This window comes from Macrotis lagotis, chromosome 1 (genome assembly GCF_037893015.1).
Source record: "Macrotis lagotis isolate mMagLag1 chromosome 1, bilby.v1.9.chrom.fasta, whole genome shotgun sequence".
Lineage (NCBI taxonomy): Eukaryota > Metazoa > Chordata > Mammalia > Peramelemorphia > Peramelidae > Macrotis > Macrotis lagotis.
Genome location: NC_133658.1, coordinates 644,817,980 through 644,840,993, shown reverse-complemented (window position 1 = coordinate 644,840,993; position 23,014 = coordinate 644,817,980). Strand labels below are relative to the sequence as shown.

Sequence of the window (23,014 nt, the reverse complement as noted above, 5' to 3'; positions counted from 1 at the left end):
TATGGCATTCATACATGCACAGTGTGGTCAAAAGAATAAAGGGCAGATCCCAGTGCCAGGAAGACTTCAACTTAAGTCCAATTTCTCACATATATTAGGGGTATAAAAACAAATTTCTTGATTTTTCATTCTCCAAACAACTACAAGTTGCAGAATAGGTACTACTCTGTACTGGTGAGGGGGTTCTCTCTTTAAAAGTTGCCTATAATAATCAAATTACAGGTCTACTCCTAAATGTGACATTTTATACATACACACACAGAGATGCACTTTCATGTACATATTTCTATGTAAATATGTGTATACATAAGCACAATTTTTACAATAAACAAAAATTTCTTACTTCCTGCAAAACATTAAACAATCACTGAGATAATTTCACTCTTAGGTGAGTCAACACTTGACCTATTAATATAGCCTATAACGGACATAAACTAGTCCATCTCCAAAAAAAAAAAAAAAAGCTAAATGTGAACCATGGATTCAGTTTTTTAATCTTTAACTTCCTAAGAATCAATAGCATGCTTATAAAGAATTGCTTGCCTTCTTTAACAGACTGTACGAAGACTGGATTGTCTCCACTGACTGTCAGCCCAAATCCATTGTCATCCTTCTGGATAATCACACAGCGCTGAACAAGACCTATATAAAATATGGAATGAGGAAAGGAAGACATCATATAAGAAAAAAGAAAAATACAGAAATGGTTATTAAGTATTGGTAACAAAGCACATTTTGGAAGAATTACAAAGTAACAAATGAAATTATAAAATTAAAAAAAAAATAGGAATCTACGAACCAAAACAAACAAGGGAAACATCAGTAAGATTACACCTAGACTACAGTCATTTCTTAATACAGTGTTAGAGCTGAATCAGGAAACCTGGATGAGAAAGGCATTAGGAACTACAGTTTTAAAAGCAAAATATACCAACAGTTTGTAATCCCACATTCTTATAATATTAAAATATTAAAATTTTGTTTTTTTAAATAACAAAATTAAGGATAGAAAGATCATTAAAGTTTTCTTGTCCTAAAATTCCAAGATCACAGATCTAAAGCTAAAAAGGACCTCAGAGAAGATCTAATCTAACTCCCTCATTTCCTGATGAGGAAACCAAACAAAGCCCAGGGAAGCTAAGTGGTTTTTTAAGAAGGAAACTCAATTTTGGAATAAAGTACTTGTATGACTAGGTATACATATACATATATATGTATGTACAATATATGCAAATATATATGTATATGTATATAAATATATGTTGGATGAGGGTAGTCGTGGTTAAAAAAGAGAGACAAAATTACAATTATGTGAAAGATCCAGCTTCCATAGTACATTCAAGAAGGTAAACAGAAAGGGCTAATAAAAGAAGGTGCAACTAAGTGGTGCAATGGATACAGTGCTGGCCCTGGATCCAGGAGGACCTGAGTTTAAATCCAGACTTAGACACTTAATAATTACCTAGCTGTGTTACCCTTGGGCAAGTCACTTAACCCCATTGCCTTAAATAAACAAAATTTTAAAAAAAAGAAGAAAGACAAGAATAAACCACATTCACTCTCATTCCTCAAGACTTATCTGAATTTTGGGAGACAGTTTAGGTCCTTTATGTAACAAAGGAAAGCTGATAAGGAGTGATATAAATAAAGTAAGTGATATATAAAAAATAACCCTTGACTAAGGAAGGGAAAATGGAGTTAAGAGTACACACTAAGATAACACCCAGGTGTCAGTCATAGGTCTACCAAAGATGAGTAGAGCAATCATCTTTACTTATCATTATGTACCCTTTCACTCTTAAAGAGTATCTATACAACACACTCAGTTGGATATAGAAATCTATCTTACCCTAGAGGAATATAGGAGAGGAAAGGATCTGGGAGAAAGAGGATGGGGTGGGGGGTGAAGTGATAGAAGAGAGGGAAGATGGTGGGAGAGGGTAATCAGAAACAACCTATTTTTGAGGTGGGACAAGGTGAAAGAAGACAGAAAATAGAGTAAATGGGGGTAGGGGGAATAGGATGGAGAGAAATATAGCTAGCAATAGCAACTGCGGGAAAAAATATTGAAGCAATTTCTCTGATGGACTTACAATAAAGAAAGAGCTGATGGACTCTGAATAATATGTTTGTCCTTCATCTTCAAAGAAGATCATATATAACGCCATGACAGGCACGTGAACTGGATATGAGTGAGGGAATACTGAATTAAGTAACCAGTCTCCCTTTCTCCTCCAGAGTCATCTAGGTCCAGTGGCCAGATATGAATCAGGATGACTGGAAATGGCCCTGGGTGTGAGGTAGAGTTAAGTGACTTGCCCATTGTCACACAGTTCTTAAGTAGCAAGTGTCTGAGATAAATTTGAACTCTTGACCTCCTGAATCCAAGACCAGTGCTCTGAATGATTTAGTATTTACAAAGATAAAGATAGGAGAAGTGTCAGTAAGTCCTATCAGGTGACAAAAAATTCAAAATAAAATCATGCATAATAAAATATTAAATGGAAAAAGTTCATGCATAATAAAATATTAAATGGGAGGGAAAATAGGAAGAAAAAATAAAGAGAAAAAATTGGAACTTTGAAGCAGTGAGAAAAATTTCAGATTAGGAACTGGAAGCTTATATTTGAATCCTGGCTCTGACAACTAGATATATGACCTTGGGCAAATCACATTTTTAATCCTATTAATTAAAATTTAATTAATTAAAAATTCACTTAAAAAGATTAAGCCTTATCCTACTCCCCCCAAAATTAAGAGAAAAGTATTTTTATAAATCTCAAATAATTAGAAGGTAAGATTATGAAAAATAAAAATTTTGATTCAATATTGATAATAACTTTTGTTATCCCCAAGAAACCATACTGTTTCACTAAGCAATGTAAAGAACAAGGGCCCCGAGATAAAGAAGAGACTAGGAAGCTTTTCTGACAAAAATGTTCTGCTATTTCAAGAATTCTTTGGGTTTTTCTGTGATCTTAGGAGCAGACAAATGCAGTAAGGAATAATAATATGGTCTACCCTCCCCACTTCCTCAATCCTGTTGAAAAATCTCTCTTCCATATAGATACCATGGCAATTAGAGATTATTTAGGGTAAACAACTATTCTCCTAAAATTCAAAAAGCCCTTGGAAACTCAAATCAATCACATTAGTAAGAATTATTTTAATCAAATAATCAGATCAAAATGTAGGGTATGTGACACCAGGATTTTATTGGAATATTTATGAAAAAAAAGGGGAGAAATCTTGAAAGGTAGACTTTAGACAATGAAGACTTCAGGTGTAGGCATAGGGATCAGTAACTAGGAAAGATATTTATAAAGTTAAGTAGGAGAACCAGAGACAAACAAGAAATACTTTTCAATCGTTCTAGAGCCTTAGTATGTTTAAACTAAAACATCAAAACAAATTTTGATCATTCTAAATCTCTCTTTTCCCTAATTCAACTCTGTCTTCCTAGCTTGAGGACTCTAAATCTGGTCTTCTAGGTCTATATTCACTACTCTAAGCCTAAATTAACTCAGTTTTCTCAGTTCAACTTTTCATTTCGACCTGTTGGATTCTTAATTCTACATGTTCTTAGGAATGAAAATAAGAAAGGAAAAACAAGAAAAGAATGTTGTTTTTCCTACATATATATATATATATATATATATATATATATATATATACACACACACATGTATACATACGCTTTAACTTTTATCATTTCATTAGTAGACCCATGCTCCAATAACTGAGCTACATTTTACCCTTCAAGAATTGCTACAGCTTGTAGAGAAGTTATATTTTAAGCATTTAAAACATTTATTTATAGTTAGAATAATTATAGTTAGAATAATTTCTGAATCTACAGAATTCAAATTTAATGAGAATCTCAGACTTTAACAAGTACTTATAAAATACATGCTATATGAAAATGAGTTAGGTGCTCAGGATATAAAAACAAAAATTAAATAGTCCTTGGCCATCAAGAAACTTATATCAAACAGGATAATGAGTGTATACACACACACACACACACACACACACACACACACACAAACACAAAATATACCTTTTAGAACTGTTTATGCCTTTTTTCTGACTAAATTATTGTTAATCTCATATTTTGCCTAAAAACACATTCTTCTAACTGAAAATACATTTTACAAACTCAGAAATCTTTTGTTCCTTTATATTCAAAATGTATAAAATTTCTTATCTTCTTTCAAAAACAACTTTTTATTTTCATATTTGGTTACAAACTTTCAACCTATTGTTGTTCTTTACTTCTTCAATATAATAATAATAACAATAATAATAATTATTTATTTTTGTAATCTGTTTCTCTCATGGCTCAATCCTGTGTCCTAAAATGCACAAGTTCTCTTAGAAATCTTTCTAAAATTTCAGGATGTTAGAGATAGAAGGAACTGATGAGATCATCTAATTTAGCTTACTTATTTCACAGACATGGAAACTGTATCACAGAAGGATTAATTCATAGGTCCTAGGTTTCTCAGCTAATAACTGCTAGAATCTGAATCAGAATTCAGGTCATTTAACTCCTATCAACAAAGTTTTATTGACTTATGTGTCTAGATCTATAATAAGAGGCAATCTGGTAGGGATAGAGGATTTGTCTCTAGGAAAGACATGAGTTTAAGTTCGGTCATACACTCATTACCCTGAGGCAAATCACTAAACTTTTCAATGTCACCAAATAGAAGAGCAGATACTCATTTATACTGGTAAAGGTGTTTCCTCAATAGGAATTCTAAGTACCAATGGAAATATAGGTTTGGGTCAAAAAACAAAACAAAACTCAGTATACTACGTGCTGCATGACACAGAAAAAAGTGTTTGACGTAGTATTATTGTCAAAGAATTTATCAGAGTGCAAACTATAGACTAGTGAACTTGACTTTAGAAAATTCTAAAATGTATCACTAAAGGGAATATTAATGAACATCTAGAAAGGGCAAGTATCACTGGCTTTATCAAGAAGAGATCATACCAGAATAATTTCTTTTTTGACAAGATTTTAAAATTAGTTGATAATGGTTTTATTATAGGTAGAACCTAGAACCAGTGTTTCTTATATATATATATATATATATATATTACCTGGGCCCATTCCTTTCAGTTGCAGACTCTGATGACATATTCCCTTCAAGTCCTGATTTCCTCACCCTCACCAAAAAAAAAAAAAAAATATTATATATATATATATATATATATATATATATATATATATATATATATATATATATATATATGATTCTAGGAAGGAGGGAGAAGGAAAATAGGGAAATATGCTATTTTTGCCTTGGATAGTCCCTAGGCTAGGGACTCCCAAGTTTGAGGAGGTCTAAAATACCCTTCTTTCCTTCTTTCAAGCACCCCCCCCCAAAAAAAAGCTGGAGAAAGAAAAGATGTGATCTAAGAAAGGAACTGGTGAAAAGGTCTAGCATGAGTGGTTACAAAAGGTTTGAGGAATCCAAAACTCAGCTAGGAGAAATATTGTCTCTTCTCTCCAGTTTATTAAGGACCAAGAACTAATGAAATCTAAATCCCACAAAATGGTAGGAAGTTAATATAGTTTTTCAGACTAACCCTTTATTCAACTCTATCCATCCATGAAATCAGTTCATAAGGAAAGGGGGGGGGGATATAAGGAAATATAAGGTAAAAACACTGAAAAAGCAAAGTTTACAGAAAAAGAGAAAGCTCAGCAAAAATGCAGAGAACCAGCAGATTAACCAACAAAGATGCTAATGAAAATAGAAGAATGAGTATTAAAGCAACAAAGATATTATAAAGCTCTCAAGTTTCTAGGAATTATTATAAGACAAAGGAAAGTGAACCAATGCTTAGCGAAATAATCTTGTAGAATGCCAAGAGACCACAGAAAGAAATTTGAGAATAGCTCAAAAGAAAAATTGAAATCCATTAAAAAAAACCTAGGAAAGATAATGTCATAAAGATTTAAATGGAGTAATTTTTTAAAATTTCATAAGCAGATTAGAAAAATTTTCCTAAAAAGCAAAAGAGATACATTGATTCATAATACAAAATGTCAAGAATAGAATTAAAACAAGAAAACAAGCAAAAGATATTTTTAAAAAAACTTATTCTGTAGAAGTCAAAGCCTCAAAGTCAATCAGAACAGAAATAACTTACAAATCATAGTGCTCTTAAAATAACATGACAAATAAAAAAAATCTGAATGTCATAATATGAGAAATTATATAAGGAAACTAACCAGAACTTAAATATAAAAAAGAAAACATCAACTGAAAGAATCCATAGATTGCTTACATAGTAGTTAAATTTAACAGTTCCAATGACAAACAATAAATTTTGCAAATGATCAAGAGACCTTCAAATATAAAGGAAAGAAAATTCAAGTAAAAAGAGATAATCTTGCAAACCATTTAAAATCATAAAGTAAATTCAAAGTAAATTCAAAGCCTTGGTTTAGATTTAAGTTAATTGTTCTAAGATGTTGCTTTGCATTAGTACAAAAAAGCAAAGAAGTTACAAACTGCAAACGAAAATGAGGTAAGTTACAAATCTGAGTTTACTCATCAATTAAAAAATATAGGCATTTAACAAAATAGAGGTATTTTTGAAAACTTACATTCATAAAGACGCACGCGCGCACACACACACACACACACACACACACACACTCCTAACACACTGGAGAAAAGTAAATAAATAGTTACCAAGATTAAGTAATTAAATCAATTATGGCATGTTTAAAAGTAAATGTTTATTACCCTCAGATAATTAATATTAAATGATTCATAATGCAGCAAAACATTACTTATGCTTGCTAAAGTGTGTCACTGTCAGAAGCTATTCAGTGTAGTGACGGACATGATTCCATGTCATCTTGGAAAAAAAGGCCTTTAATGACATATCTCCAAAATTTGTCATAGTCCAATAGTATTTCAGTTTTGTTTTTTTTAAATTAAGGACTTGAATAAAGACATAGAATGTTTATGAAATCTGCAGAGGACACAAAGGTAAGAGGGATAGTTAATGGTGCTGAATAACAAAAATCAGGATTCAAAAAGATCATGATAGGTTAGAAGATGTAATAAAATCTAATAAGCTAAAATTAATAAGTTAAAGGAAGCTCCTACACTTAATGTTTAAAAATTCAACAAATTTAACATGAGGAAAACTTACTATTGCTCTGAAAAAGGTTAGATGGATTTTAAGGAACACCCAAATAATTCTAACTTCTCTACTTGACACCAGAGGGTAGATCTCAAAAGAAGGATAGAAGTAACAAAAAAGGGAAATTCAGGCTCAGAATAAAGAAAAAACAATGTCCAAAAATAAAATTGGCTGCCTCAGCAAACAACAGATTTTCTCTCACTAAAGAGAGAGACCTTTATGTAAAACTAAATGACGGGGGTGGGGGGGTGGGGGGGTGGGGGGGGTGGCTAGGGGGCATAGTGGAGTCAGGAGTACCTGGGTTCAAATCCGGTCTCAGACAGACACTTAATAATTACCTAGCTGTGTGGCCTTGGGCAAGCCACTTAACCCCATTTGCCTTGCTAAAAAACAAAAAAACAAACCTAAATGACCACTTATCAGGAGATTTTTATTCAGATATGGGTTGGGTTAGATGGCCTCTTAGGCTCCTATGGAGTCAGTGACCATTATGAGTTGAAGTGAAAAGGGAATTCCTTATAGACACTGAGGTCCTCCAAATGGTTCCATTTGTGCATAATATGCCAACAATTGTATCAAGAACTAGAAAACTGTAGAGTTTCCTAAATGATACTTATAGGATTCAGTTTAACTATCTACACTGGAAAAAATCAACTGGATAAAAAACTACCTAGTGACCAGACGATGGCACAAAGTCAGAAGAAAAGTCCATAGAACTGATCTATCAGTAGAGTAACTAGGACAAACCCTGTGCATAGACAATGAACTGAGATGAAGAGGATTAATTGGAATTTAACTGGGTAATTGCTTAGTGTTTTGAGTTTCCCAGTTTCTTCTTGAGTCAAAGGTTCATCTAAGGAAAAAATAGTCCTCTCTCTTGTTTCTATAAAGCTATAATTTATTTGACCTCTAATACTTCTATTCTTAAGTGTCAGGTCATCTATCACCCCTGAAACTGATACATTCTCCTCCTTTCCCTATCTTCAACCCTTGGTGAATAAATTCAATTCTACATTATTCTCTAACAACTGAGTCTTTGACCCACCTTGTCCTATTATACATCAATCCTTAACAACCCCAATTTTAGATGGGTTCACTCCTATTCAGTGATTGCATCCCATCTATCTCCTCCAGAAGAACCTCTACCTTCCCCACTCTTAATACTAATCTTCAGTCTCTTCCTGTTTATTGACTGCTTCCCTTTTCCTTACAATCATGCTCAAATTTCCCTGCTAGATATCAGTTTAGCTCTCATCTCCTGCTCAACTAAATTGCCTCCACTTCCTTTCATCTCATTGATTTAACTCTTAAGTCCGGTTTCTGATTTCACCATTCAACTGAAGCTGATATCTCCAAATTTATTAATGATTTCTACTACCAAATCTAATGGCTTTTTCTCAATTCTCATTCTTTTTCATTTTTCTGCAGTCTTTAACACTGTTAATCACCTTATTTTCCTCAATACTCCCTTTTCTCAAGGTTTTTGTAACACTGCTCTCTTCTGGTAGTTGAATCTTCATCCAGGTCACACCTCCCAACCTGTGGGCTCTGTTTTGGGTCTTCTTCTCTTCTCTCACTATAATACTGCATTTGGAGATCTCATCAGTTCCCAAGGAATCAATTACATCTTCTATGCAAATGATTCTCAAATCTACTTATCCAGTCCTGATTCAATCTTTTTTCTGACTTCTAGTCTCAAATTTCCACTTACCTATAATGTACTATATTATCTTAAACTCAATGTTTCAAAAACTAAGCTCATTTTCTTTCCCTCCAAAAATCTCCTCTCTTCTTAAATTTCTTCTTACTATAAAGGGTACCACCATACTCCCAGTCACCAGATGATTAGGCAACTTATGTGTCCATCTTCACCACCAAAACTAACTTGTTGCCAAGTCCTATCATTTTCAAAACATCTCTCACACCTGATGCCTGAACTATTACAATAACCTTCTTTGGTCTGTGTTTCAATTCTCTCCCCCCATCAGTCCATCCTCTTTTCAGCTGTAATGCAAGTATATCATCTCCCTTTTTAATAAACATCAGTGGCTCCATATTACCTCCAGGATGAAATATATCTTTTGTTTCACATTTTAAGACCTTTCTATCTTAGCTTCTCCCAACCTTTCCAAACTTCTTATATCTTACTCGCCCCTCCATGTGCTCTAGGACATAGTGTCACTGGTGTCCCTACTGTTCTTCCCACAATACACTTTTATCTCCTGACTCCTTGGCCTTTTAACAGTGTTGTCCCAAGCTTCCCTGACCTCCCTCAATACTCAGCTCAAATCCCACCCTCTGCAAGATTTTCTGATTCCCTTAGTGCTAGTGCCTTCCCTCTGATATTATCTCTAATGTATCCTATATATCTCTTATTTGAACATGCTTGTTTACAAGTTGTTTCCACCATTAGATTGCAAATTTCTTGAAGGACATGGATTGTTTGTCTTTTTTTTTTGTACCCTCCCCCAACTCTTAGCACAATGCTTAGTGCATTGAAGAGGAGCTTGCATTAATGCTTCTTCACTTATTAGCTTGACTATATATGTCAGGGTTGAATGGAGTTAAAAACCATCACAAAAATCACTACAAAATATAATCAGAATTAAAGCCTATACATTATACCATAAAACCAATCAAATAAGGACACCTGAAGATTACCTGGCAGGAAAAGAAGATACCAGACACTGAAGACCTTTCTCAAGCTAAACTACCTAGCATTCAAAACACTATTACTACAGAGTTCAATTATGATGGACTGGACACATTGTTAGAATGCTGGACCTATGCTTGCCAAAAAAAACTATTTTATGGAGAACTCATACTGGGCAAGTGCTCACAAGGGGGTCAGAAGAAGCAATACCGAAACACCCTTAAGGTCTCTTTGAAGAACTTTAGAACTGACTGTACAGCTTGGGAGACACTGGCACAGGACTGCCCAGCATGGCGTGCCCTAAACAGTGAGGTGACTGTACTCTATGAGGAAGGCAGAATTGAAGCAGCTCAAAGGAAATGTGACATCCGTAAGTTTAGAGTACCCACCCCAGGTGCTCACATGGACTATTTGTGCCCAACCTGTGGTAGAGCATTCCAAGCTCATATTGGTCTGATCAAATACAAATTTGTTTCAAGCACAGTGATGTCATTTTGGTCTTCAATAATGAAGGACAAGAATCAACCAACTAACCAATCAACCACATTAATGCACCTTCACTTATTAGCTTGACTATACAAGTTGGAGTTGAGTAGAGTGAAAAAAAATCTCACAAAAATCACTACAAAATAAAATCTGAACTGAAACCTATACATTCATTATATCATATAATCCAATTAACGAGGACATTTATCATATGCCAGGATGCAGCAAAGTCATATTTCTTAATCATTTCATCTTCCAACTCACCATTATGATTATTTCAAACACTTTCATTTGGCCTTAAGTCTCTCACAGTAGATCCATCCTTCATCCTATCAGTTCAAGGCCTATTTTCCTAATTTACTGAAAAACTCACTGAGACCATTCCCCAGTCTCTCTTTTTCATCTTACATCCCTACCATCTCCTCCTTCACTAAGTTCTCAGGAAGAGGTGTCCTTTTGCCTTTCAAAGGCGAACCATTTTTATCTACATCTATTTATTAATTTTTTATTTATGCTGTATTTATTTTTTATGTACTTGTGGTCTCCTCCTTTAGAACTAAAGTTATTTGTAAGCAGGACTTGTTTCATTCCTTCTACTTAATTCTAACTATCACAGTGCCTGGCACATGACAGATACTTAACAAACTTCATTAGTTTCTTATGATATAATAATGTCTAATATTCACAGATCTCAAATTGTTTAGTCATGCCCTAGATCATGAATCACATCTTTTAATGCTAACCCTTTTGCCCCAAATGAATTCAAGACCTTTTGGGGCTCCATTTTATCTCTGCATTTCCAACAAATATATATCAGGAACAAAGTGAATGCTCACTGATTGAAGGAAAAGTGTAATTCCAATGAGATTATATGGTTCAAAATCAAGAAACAGCAAAGGGCAATGGAAAAAGGATATACAATGTATAAACAAGTAATATAGTATATGACTAACAAAGAATTATGCATAAGCAGTAGTGTTAACTACATTCTCAAAGACATATATAATAAAAAAGGTATAGGAAAAATTATATTGTAATAGCAAGCTCACTAATCCCTCTATAATGTAAAGAGATCTAATGAAAGAATTCCTAATACATGACAAAGACTCCTTAAAAAGGATTTATAGAAAAATATTAACAAAAACACTGAGGTTGATAAATTGTAATCTAGAATGTACATGCTGATGAGATTAAAAAATTTGTTATTCAATCCTCTTTCTGTGTGCATGTATTTTGACTTTTAAATGTAAGCATCAAGAAATCAGTGCATTACTCTAACCCATTCATTTATAAATATAGCATACTACCAAAATAAAAGGTGTTCAATGATTACTGATAATGATCCTCAAATTATAAAATTCAGTTCTTAGTATTTCTTTATTCCTATGTATCAAAATTTTGGGGATAAAAAATTTAAAATTATCTTGCATTGCAATTTTTCTGATGAGAAATAAAAATCTAAGACCTAACCATAACTCACCATTCGGGGGGGGGGGGGAATACTTGTGAAAGCAGTCAGATAGTAACAGTTTTTTGTTTTGTCTGAATAATAGTCCCAAGTACTACCAATACATTTTTTTTCTTCCTAATGAAGTCTGCTATTCTTAATCTTTACAGAGCTATCATATTTTATTGGAAAAATTTATTTCATTTTTTCATCAACTGTGACAGAAAATGATCATAGGGTACATATTATAAGGTTTTCTTGAAAAAGTTCTAGATCAATGTTTGTCAAGATTAGATTTACCTCAATTTCCAGTGACTTTCTATCTCTTGATTGCACCCACCTTCCAAAAAAAACAAACCTAACTATATCCCTCTTCTTTTAGAATGATTAAAATGTCTTTTTTTTAAGTGTTTTTTCCTTACTAGTGATCTAGGGAGAATTATTGAGATCTTGGATGGAGATGAGAAATAAGGAGGATACTCTCTATGGAGTTATTCAACTTCATTAACTGTATCTTTGGTAAAGAGACAAAGTGCAGAATGCTAAGAAGTAAAATATAGTGGAAATGGAGAATGTTTAAACAAAAGATAAAAAAACACATACTAAAACTCTCATAATGCACATATTTTGGTGAAAGTGTGTCTTAGTCTTTTTTCAACTCTGATTTCATTACATGATCAAACTTCTCTAAGCCTCATGTCTAAAGAATTAAGCTTAAGGGAAGGGTGTGGGGGAAAACCATGTGCTCCTCCATAAAAACAGCTCATTTTAAAACTCTGCTGCCAGACATACATGTTTTATGAGTAAGACCTCAGATAATCCTTTGATTAAGAAGCCTCTTGGTTAAATGTGTAATAATGCTGCCAAGTGAAGGGGGCCTAAAATCTCATATATGCTGATTACATTTTTGCTCCTGATGGAATATAACCAGAAACAAATCTTTTTTCAGAGAAAAATAAGAAAAAGGAATGTTTAAATTCAATTTAAGATAAATCAAGGTTCCTATTTTTTACTTCAATTAATGTCATTTTACCCAATCCCAATAGTTATTCCTTCAAATCAAGGAAAACAAACATGACTATCACATATGTACAAAGCACAATGGATGGTACAAAGATGATTAAAACTGCTCCTGTCCTCAAGGATCTTTAAATCCTAATGAGGAAGTAAAACATGCAATAATAACTCTTATTTACATGGAAATTTACAGTGAGTAGCCAATTAGCACCAAGCTATAAAAATATTATCATCATTTTATAAGAGGAAACCAAAGTTAAGTGTAAGCAGCAAAACCTATCATAATATGCTATCTGTACAAAACCAAACACAAAGTGATATGAATAAGTACCCCAAGTAAAATGTTATAAGTTGAGGTATATGCTTTCATTTCTAACAGGGAGGCTCAGGGAAAACTTTATAGAAAAAGTAATATTTCACCTGAACCTTGAACAACAGATAGGATTTAGAAGGAAGAGAAGGGGTGGCTAGGTGGCATAGTGGATAGAGCACTGGCCTTGGAGTCAAGAGTACCTGAGTTCAAATCCGGCCTCAGACACTTAATAATTACCTAGCCATCTGGCCTTGGGCAAGCCACTTAACCTCACTGCCTTGCAAAAACTAAAAAAAAAAAAAAAGGATAGATTGGGTTCAGATTATGGAGAACCTTCAATGTTAGATTATTTAGAATTTATGTGGTACTCAATGATGAAACAATGTTTTAAAGAAGGAAATTATATGATTAAGAATGTGATTCAGGAAAATTGCATTGGAAGAAGTGTAAGGTTTAGACTGAAAAAAAGAATCAAGAAGCAGGGACACCAGTTTACAAAAGTCCAAGTGATAATGAAAGCCTGAAGCAGGAGAGGCCAGTACAAACAAGCAATCAGACATTTACTGAGTACTACGGTACATTTACTAGCACTATGGTAGGTACAGGAATACAAAGACAAAAGTGAAACAATTCCCATCCTCAAATAGCTTACATTATACTGGGGAATTAAATAGGCCAAATAGATATATAAATAAGAGCTGTGAATCAAGCAAACAAAAAGCATCTATTAAGTAAATGCATATATGCCTAGAATGATACCAGGTAGAGGAAGTGTTTCAGGGAAGTGACATTCTACTGGACAGATACTGTAAAAATTAATATAAGTAAACACAATATCTATACAAATTAAATATAAAATTATGGGAGGAGGCACTAAAAAATAGGGGATTCAGAAAAAGCCTCTTGAAGGAGATAATACTCGAGTTGAGTCTAAGTTTCCAAGTAGCACAAAAGAAGAGAGAGCACATTCTAGGAATAATAGGAAATGTTGTAAATAAGCACAGAGGACTTGAGAAGAGCAAATAAAACAGAATGGCTGGAGTGTAGAATAAATGAAGAGAAGTAATACATTCTATAGGCTAAAATCTCCATTTTCTCCAAAATGATCATCCAGGCCTTAGATGGTAAAGTACGTTCTTGAGGTGTTTAACCATCTTGGCTGTCTTCTTCTGGATTGTTCTCCTTTCTGAAACAGAGAACCCAGAAGGGAATATATAACCTGATCAAAGTAAAGGACAATGGGTATATTATTGCCCTAGTTGGAAATAACAGACTGAAGCATGAGAGAAACAGAAATGTTAGAGATAAAGCATCACAAATGTGATGGAAGAAATTTTGGAGTATCTACAACCATGTTAAATTTTTTTTCAGGGTGATAAGGAAATGCTTTAATAGTATGTAATATATAAGTTTATCTCCAATGGAATAAAATATCCCCTTTCTTAAAAGAGGAGGGAGAATATCCCATTTGCTAAATGGTTACATATGAATATGAGAAGATCACCAACATTTTGCCAGCAATAAGGCTTCCTGAACAAATTTGAGATAGCACAATAGGTAGAACGACCTTAATTTAGGATGCTCAGGAAGATGAACTCCGAATTGGAAGGGGGTTTTCTGAGGTACATAACAGGCCACTGCGATTTGAGAGTTAAAAGGCAGTTGAATATAATGTACAAGTTTCCAATATAGCAAAGATCATGTGGACCAAGTTAAGTCTAGAGGAACTTCAATTAAGTATTAACTAGAAAGTTTAGGCACCATAAAATTAGATGGGATGAAGTTTTGTTTTTAATATATACCTTTGATTAGTTTATCTGGAGTTTATCTGGTTTCCTTTTAAATTGATACTCTTTTCCTACACAAAATATCTTTGTCTGAACCCTAGATAGCAATGTTCTAGAGTGGAAAAGACCTGGTAGGTACTAAAATTAGAAACCTAGCTCATAGAAGAAAGGAAAATGGAACTAGGGAGCAAATGTAACAACCTGAAACCCCAAAAGCTCTACAGATTTAAGGGTAAGAAAGTCATGGACTAGGAGTGAGATTTAGAAATTACTGAGGGAGGGAGTCCTATAGGTCAAGGACAAAGACAAGTGTATTGATTTTCAACGAGTTAGTGCCCAAGAAACTGGTACAGCTTGAATCCCAGTTAGATCCTTTACAGAGAACAAATTCAACAATTCTATATTTATTAAATATCTACTATGTCCCACAGATTGGGCTTGGTTCTAGAGTATTCTACATAGAGGGATTAATAAAGCCTTATTAGTAATAAGAGAGTATAAAGAAAGGGGAACTATATATCTGGAACAAGAGGTAGGAAAACTTTTATTTCTTTTCCAACTATATTCCCAAAGGTAAAGAGGAATAGGGATAAATAGAATAAAAATTTGCCAATTACAGTGAACAGTAACTACGAAATGCATTTTTGACAGAAACAAGAAAACCATTTTCTATTAGAAATTAGCTAAGTGAAAGAACCCTAAACTATTAGTGTTTCTCACAAATGAACTTTAAAAGTGGCTAATGTTGTGAGTTGGCAAGTGTTCTGAGCACCTGGTTTTCAAAATTGACTTTTTTTTTTAGGTTTTTGTAAGGTAAACGGAGTTAAGTGGCTTGCCCAAGGCCACACAGCTAGGTAATTATTAAGTGTCTGAGACCGGATTTGAACCTAGGTACTCCTGACTCCAGGGCCAGTGCTTTATCCACCATGCCACCTAGCTGCCCCTCAAAATTAACTCTTGAGAAAAGTAAGCAAACCTCAAAAAAAATCTGAAAAAGTGACATTTTGAAAAAAGTGACATTTCATGATATCCTATATTAAAGTTAAAATTCACTGATAGGTATTACTCATTCAAATTCTAGCCTGTGTTTATTTAATTTTACAATATGCTTTTAGCCTAGCTTTCCAATCATCTTAAACTTTACTATCTTTTTTATATCTTTTTTCTCCTAGAAAGGAAGCTCCATGGGAACAAGAATTATGTCACTTTACCTGTGTTCTCAATTACCAGCATAGAACTAGGAGTACAGAAATATAGGGGCAACTAACTGGCAAGCTTTTGTCTTCAGCTGGCCAGGAAATAAGCCTCCTTATTTAAGTAATAAAATGTAGCAGGGTTGAAACATTTATCCAATGTAAGTTAACTCTAGCATCTAGACCTAGGACATGATCCAGAAACTGTGCCTCTCCCTACAGTCCCTCTTCTAAAAGGGTTTGATAATCTGGGCTCACTTATAATGCTTTATTTCAAGAACACAAACACACAGAAAAGCCACACCTTAGTTCCCCATGACCACTCAAGATGTTTCTATTACTACACAGCCAATGGCATGTCTGAACCAGTGTTAAAATCCTCATCTCTTGTAAGAAAAATATTAGCAAAATATTTCTTGTCATAGATCTTAAATTGTTAAACCTTGGCCAAAGCAAATTACAAGTATCTCTCCACATGACTCAGATCTAGAGAAATGGGAAGTCAAAGCCACTGGATGGAAAATTATTAAGAAATTCTGCAAAAATACAGAACTCTGAATTTCTAAGCAGAGAATAAACTAAAGGAAAGTATTTGTGGAGGCAAAATGTTGGAGTAAACAACCAATTAAGTTAGTAAATCATCTCATGCCTGTAAAAAAAACAGGACTCTACACAATAGGAGGAAAAAGCATATTCCCCTAGGTAGGATTCTTATTTTCTACTGAACTAGGTGTAAAAAGCCTTTTCTTGAAAGGAAATAGGCATAAGGTTCTTTTACACAAGTTAAAGCTGAGAAAGATTCCTGGTATTATTATTTTGTCAAAATGGATACCTTCATAATTTTAACTAAATTCTAAGATCTCATAAGTACGAAGTACTTTAATACTGTGTCAGTAGATAAAAAATTATAAAATTCCTATACATGTGTATACATATGATTGATATTATAAATATTTACAAAATTTCCTTAATTTTCCTAATTGTATAAAGTGGTTCAGAAAACAGGTATAACCAGAGAAGTTGCCAAATGACAGATTTTCATTTCATCTTAAAAAAAGATCAGATTTCTCTTTCTACTACCAATCAATCTATCAACCTTAGAAAAAGTGTGAAATATTCATTAAAAGGGATAATTTATCAGTCTAGTTTCCAAACTATTAAATAAATTTGATCTGAATTTGTCTTTCAGATATCTACAATTCCTGAAATTTAGAACAGTCAGACATTAGGAGATATCACATGCTTTGGACCATCTTTGAAAGACAGGACATAGTCTAAAGATAATTGGGGAAATCAACCAGCCACCAAGATAGCTGACCCAGCTAGACTAAACTTGCTTCTTCTAAAAATTAGTATATTTAAAAAGCACTGTTCTGAAATTTTCAAGTAGAGGGGAAATTTTTAGAGAATTTTATGAAATAGTGATGACAAATTGTTTAAATCAAGAAAATAAAAAAGGCAGCTAAGTGAGTCCTTGGCATTCTATAGAAACAGTTTTTCAAAATCATAATAAGAAAAAAGTAGCTGATGTAATATGAAATCTTAACCACCAGAAACTGCTGTTTCAAACTAAAGCAGCTTACCACAGTGATGAGACATGATATTAAAAGGATACAAAAACCTGTTCACATCATGTGGGAATCAACAGAATGGATATATTATACTTTCTTTTGGAAACAAGAAGATGAAAGTATGTGGAGAACATAGCCTATCCCTGCACCTTAGGCTGTTAGTCTCTAGTAGCTACAAGCTGCCACATCACTGCCACATGAAAGCCCCAAATTCCCTCTCCCTAGCCATGCAGGGCAGACAAAAGAAAGAGGCTGCAAGGGCAAAGAAACAAAATGGCACAAATCAGGCTGAAAAGTACAAGGCTGAAGGTGCTGCATTAGCTTACCATATGTCTCCGATCTACTCTCCTCTGAACTAGACTTTGTCTTCTTGGAGGAGCTGTCTGCACAAAAGCGGGAGAAAAGGAGAAAGATATAGAAAAATATGGAGACTGACGTAAGGAGAAAAAACTTCATGAAAAAAGAATGAATCATGATCAGGTTAAATCGTGCAAAACACAAACAAGGTATGAACACCACAGGTGACAGCACTTAGAACAAGCCATGAACAAACACATTCTAAAGATTTATCATAGAAAAGACAATTAAAAACACATTAAATTATACAATGACACACATATAGAGAAATTCTTTAGAATAGAGCACTAATGACTATACAAAGATATTGAATGAAATATTATCCTTAATAAAAACCACTCAACAAAACTTCCCTAAATCTGTCTCTGGAGAGAATTCAATAGATCAGTAATACAGCAAAAATAACAAAGTAACAAAACCATTAGTATTTTGTTGTAGTGAGGTAGAAGAAACCAGTGGCCCTTAACAGTAACTATTGTTACTGTAAGAAAAATCACTGGGTTTCATAATGTTGAAATTCTAAGAGAAACACAGAGAATGTTCTCTCACAAACTGACATCCAGCTTGGCAATACATTACACACTCCTTCCATCCAAATCTCCTAAATTGATCACAATAAGTATTTCTACTTTTTCTATCCAAGAAGGTAGGGAATTAGAGACATTGTTATTAACTTCTCATAGATGAGTTCTTTTATTGGATAAGATTTGTTAGCTCCAACTTGTACTTTAAACACCTTTTTCCCTCAAAAGGAAAAAGTAGCATGTTAAAATAAAAAAAAAGTTGAGAATTATATTACATTAAGATAAGAACTACGTTAATTTTCCTTTAAAAACAGATTTCTTAGGGCAACTTAGGTGGTGCAGTAGATAAGAGCACCAGCCCTGGAGTCAGGAGGACCTGAGTTCAAATTCAGCCTCAGACACTTAATTGTCTAGCTGTGTGACCTTAGGCAAGTCACTTAACCCCATTGCCTTAAATAAAAGAAAAAATAGATTTCTATTGCATCTTGGATAAGCAATATCCTTTCTTTGCTTCATCTTACCACATAATTCCATAGATAAACAACAGAACATTATACCATGGGGGTACAAGCGCATGCTAGCATAAGCATGCGCTCGCCGTACACACACACACACACACACACACACACACACACACACACACTTCAAACGTTATAAAAATCATTCAGACAGTTTTATAAACTAAATTATTAAATGACTTTATGTGTTGTGGAGGTTAAAAAGAAGAAAGGGAAACTCTGTAAGGCTGTTTATGTGGCTATTTATTATAATAATAAGTTTACCTTTTGAAAGCAGAATCTGAATGCCCAGAAACAAAAGAAATTTAAGCAATACTATTTACATAAAATAAAATGCATTCATACTCAAAAACTCACATACATATATTAATATTTCAGAAAGGGACCCCAAAATACTACAGTATAATGTCAAATATCTCTGGGTTGGGAAACTTATCACAACAGAGGCAAGAAGAAGTACCCACTATTCACTTGCTTTTTTTATAAAATGAGATCAAGGATTTATTTTAATTTCACCTTAAAAGCTAATTTATCAGAGGCAGCTAGGTGGTACAGTGGATAGAGCACTGTCCTGAAGTCAGGAGTACCTGAGTTCAAATCTGGCCTCAGACACTTAATAATTACCTAACTGTATGGTCTTGGGCAAGCCACTTAACCCCATTGCCTTACAAAAACCTAAAAAAATAAAAAGCTAATTTATCCATTTGAAAAATTGTATAAATTTTCAATTATTGTACCGTTGCATTTATGGTGTACTTTGGGCACGCCCTATGACAAGAAACACAACACCTACTTGTATTGGGGGAAAAAAATGGTTTGTGAATTCTATATAAATAGACTGTGATGAGAAGTAGGCCCTATCTATATTCTTCTAAAATAAAGATTTTATTCCACTGCTAAAAATCATTATATGTCTAGTATCTTCCTGAATACCATAGGCTATTTAAGCAGCATCATATCAAACTCTTCTATATTATCTACCATTACAACGAAGATGGATGTTATTACCTGTGGGGTCAAAGTCATGTGATGTACTGCGTTCAACTTTCTGCTTCTTGTCTGTTGGAGACTCTCGGGTCAAAATACTTGCATGCCTAAGTTTAAAACAGATAATAAAAAGTTACGTAAGTAAATAAACAAATGGTTAGACAGATATATAAACTAATAAAATAACTGCATGTTAATTTCAGAATCACTAAGATAAAAACTTTGCAAAAATCTAAAAGGTTAAGTTTTTAAATAAGAACAAGGAAGAGGAAAGTAATTTTCTTTTGCCTTATATCTAATTTTTCTGTTCTATTTTTTCCTTATTCTATTCTCAAATGCTTTAAAGCTAAGATAGCCTTTCCAAAATACAAAATAGTATATTTCTTCAGTAATTAGCTATATTTATAAATATTTAAAACACTATTTACTCTATAGTTCACATTTGTATTTACACAAAGGTTTTGTTCAAAAATTTTAGTAGGTTCATTAGAGATTGACCATTATTATTTTCACATGACAGATAGGAATGCAGTATTTAGAAGAGGCAGCTGGTATAAATTTAAAGAACAAAAACAAACAAACAAAACCAGTAGATCTAAGAGTAAAAAGATTTAGGTTCAAGTTCTAGCTCTAATAATAGCTATGTTACTCTGAACAAACCACTAAGTCTCTCACCATCAGTTTCTTCAATTATAAAATGGGGATTAAAAAAACACTTGCAGATAACAGCTGTATGATCTGAAAACCATTTTAAAAATTGTGGAAGTCCTTTCTACATAAGAATTATTATTAATTTTCTATTCAATAAGTATCAACTAAGAACCTACTCTAACTATGTCAAACTCTGGCACAATATGTAGAAACTACATATATTAATAGCCAGAGTCAAATTCAATGTATTCACAGCAATCTTGTCCACCTATTCTAAAAGAAAGATAGTCAAGGAGCCAAAGTAGTAACATTGGGCACATTACACCCCTTAGCTTTTCTAAAGCCCTGGCAAAAGAAACCTCAGTAAACCACTAGTAAGACTTGATAGACTGTAATTCACAAATTTGTAAAAGAATGAATGTTGAAAAACTATCACAGCATGTAAAAATAAATAAAATAAAATTTCAACTAAAAAAAGGCTTAGAACTATTATATATTTTAAAGCTTAGGATAAAATTCTGATCAATAGGATATTATACTCTAGCAATAACAAATAAAGGCTATTTAATTTTTAAAAGAACCAACATTGGTTAAAAATCTTTCTTCTCATAGTTTACTCTAGATTTTTAAAAGTATTATATTATCTATATAGTATTAAGATGAGAGAATAACTGCTGAAACATAAGTACTGAAGACAGCTCATTCTTTTATTCTTGGATGAATTTTACATGTATAGATTGCCTATCTCAATTTAAGTTTTAATTTATGTAAAGTTAAAATGCCTTAAATATTTAAATGTTAATTAAGATTCTTGATATACCAGCAAACCCGAACTTATTTCTTAAACTGAGACCAACAGCAATCACATTATTGCTTAAACAAAAAAAAAAATTACAAACTGGTCACTACTACCTTCCATTGACTTCATTTCTTAAGCCTGCAAAATGTATGTTCATAAGTTACAAACCTAAATACCATTTAACATCAGTTTAACCAGACAATGACCAATATTTTTAAATCTACTGAAAACAGATTTTAAAAATAAGACTCAGATACATTTTACAATTGCAAAATATTCTGTTATTTTGAAGGTTTTAAAAAATTAAATCTTTTTCAGTAATTCACTTTTTCAACCCTAATAGTATTAATTGTAACCTATGATATTTTAAACTATATGCAAAATGTATACCTAACTCTTACAATGTAATGACTGAGAAACTTAAAAGTTTACTGTACTGAACAACTTACCTTATAGGTTTTTTGAGAGGAAACCTGAAACAAAGAAAAAAAAGTTAACAGTGAAATAGCTTCTTCTAATGTTGCATCAAATAGCCTCAGTTGAGAGTTTGTGTTCATTCAAACCTATGATTTAATTGGGAACTCCAATTATGGAAAATACTTTCACCACTGCAGATGAACAGTTTTTCTATAGCAGAGCTTGTTAGAGAGTTGCCTAGAGTAATGTGCTAGTACTTCTTGACTATAGGCTTACTTCTCTATTCACCATGCTAAGCTAACTGTTATCTATGGTAATAACAAGACAATGCATCAGTTAATTATTTTGCCCCAAATAGGCACCAAATAAATGGAAAAAGAAAGAAGTTAAAAGTTACTGTTTTTTAAAGATCATATTGGAATGAATATCAGAAGTCATCCTAATCAATCTGTACCTAAACATGAATAGCATTTATAAATGACCCTGATAAGTCATCAAGTACTGTAGTTTATTATCTCCATTAATAAGTAACAATACTTTCTATTTGACAACCTGATTTGCTTTCAGAAGTTCTAAAGTCTTTCTTTACATTAAACAAAAACATAAACCTTTACAACTCTCACTCATTATTTCTAGTTCTGTTCTCTAAAGCTATACAGAACAAATTTAATTTTCTTTTATATTTCATACTCCATAAAATGACTAAAGGCAGCTCTCATATCCCAAGTTCCCTATGCAAGTCTCCTCTTTGTCAGGTTAAACATTCCCAGTTCCTTTATTCAATCCTCAAGAGTCACATTCTCCAGTCCCTCACCATCCTGGTTCCCATCCTCTGGATATGTCCCAGAATTTGTTATTTTTCTGTGAACTCAATATTCTAGAGTCTATTTAGGGTAGAGAAGAAACAATAGTAACCATTACCTTTGTATTTATACCAATTTTATTGATCTATATACATACATACATCTATACAGACATATGCATATATACATATACACTTTATGGCTTGGAAAAACACTTTACAGGCATTCTCCATTTGTTCCTTAAACTATCCTATAAGATTTGGATATACAACTTCTCAAGTTGACTCACTGAAATGACATTACTGTTAGGTATAA

General features: G+C 33.1%; 1 protein-coding gene across 3 annotated transcripts in view; it reads right to left on the bottom strand.

The window, feature by feature from the left end:
• The window catches only part of ARHGEF12 (Rho guanine nucleotide exchange factor 12), a 205,178-nt gene that overhangs the window by 72,973 nt on the left and 109,191 nt on the right, over window positions 1–23,014 (bottom strand). Inside the window, exons 2-5 of one of the 3 annotated variants that reach the window (XM_074215280.1) lie at window positions 21,929–21,952; window positions 20,051–20,136; window positions 17,970–18,026; window positions 544–642 (exon numbers count right to left, since the gene is read on the bottom strand). In XM_074215280.1, the coding sequence (XP_074071381.1) occupies window positions 544–642; window positions 17,970–18,026; window positions 20,051–20,136; window positions 21,929–21,952 (266 nt within the window). The remainder of the gene's footprint in view (window positions 1–543; window positions 643–17,969; window positions 18,027–20,050; window positions 20,137–21,928; window positions 21,953–23,014) is intronic. The other 2 variants (XM_074215282.1, XM_074215281.1) reach the window with 2 other exon arrangements.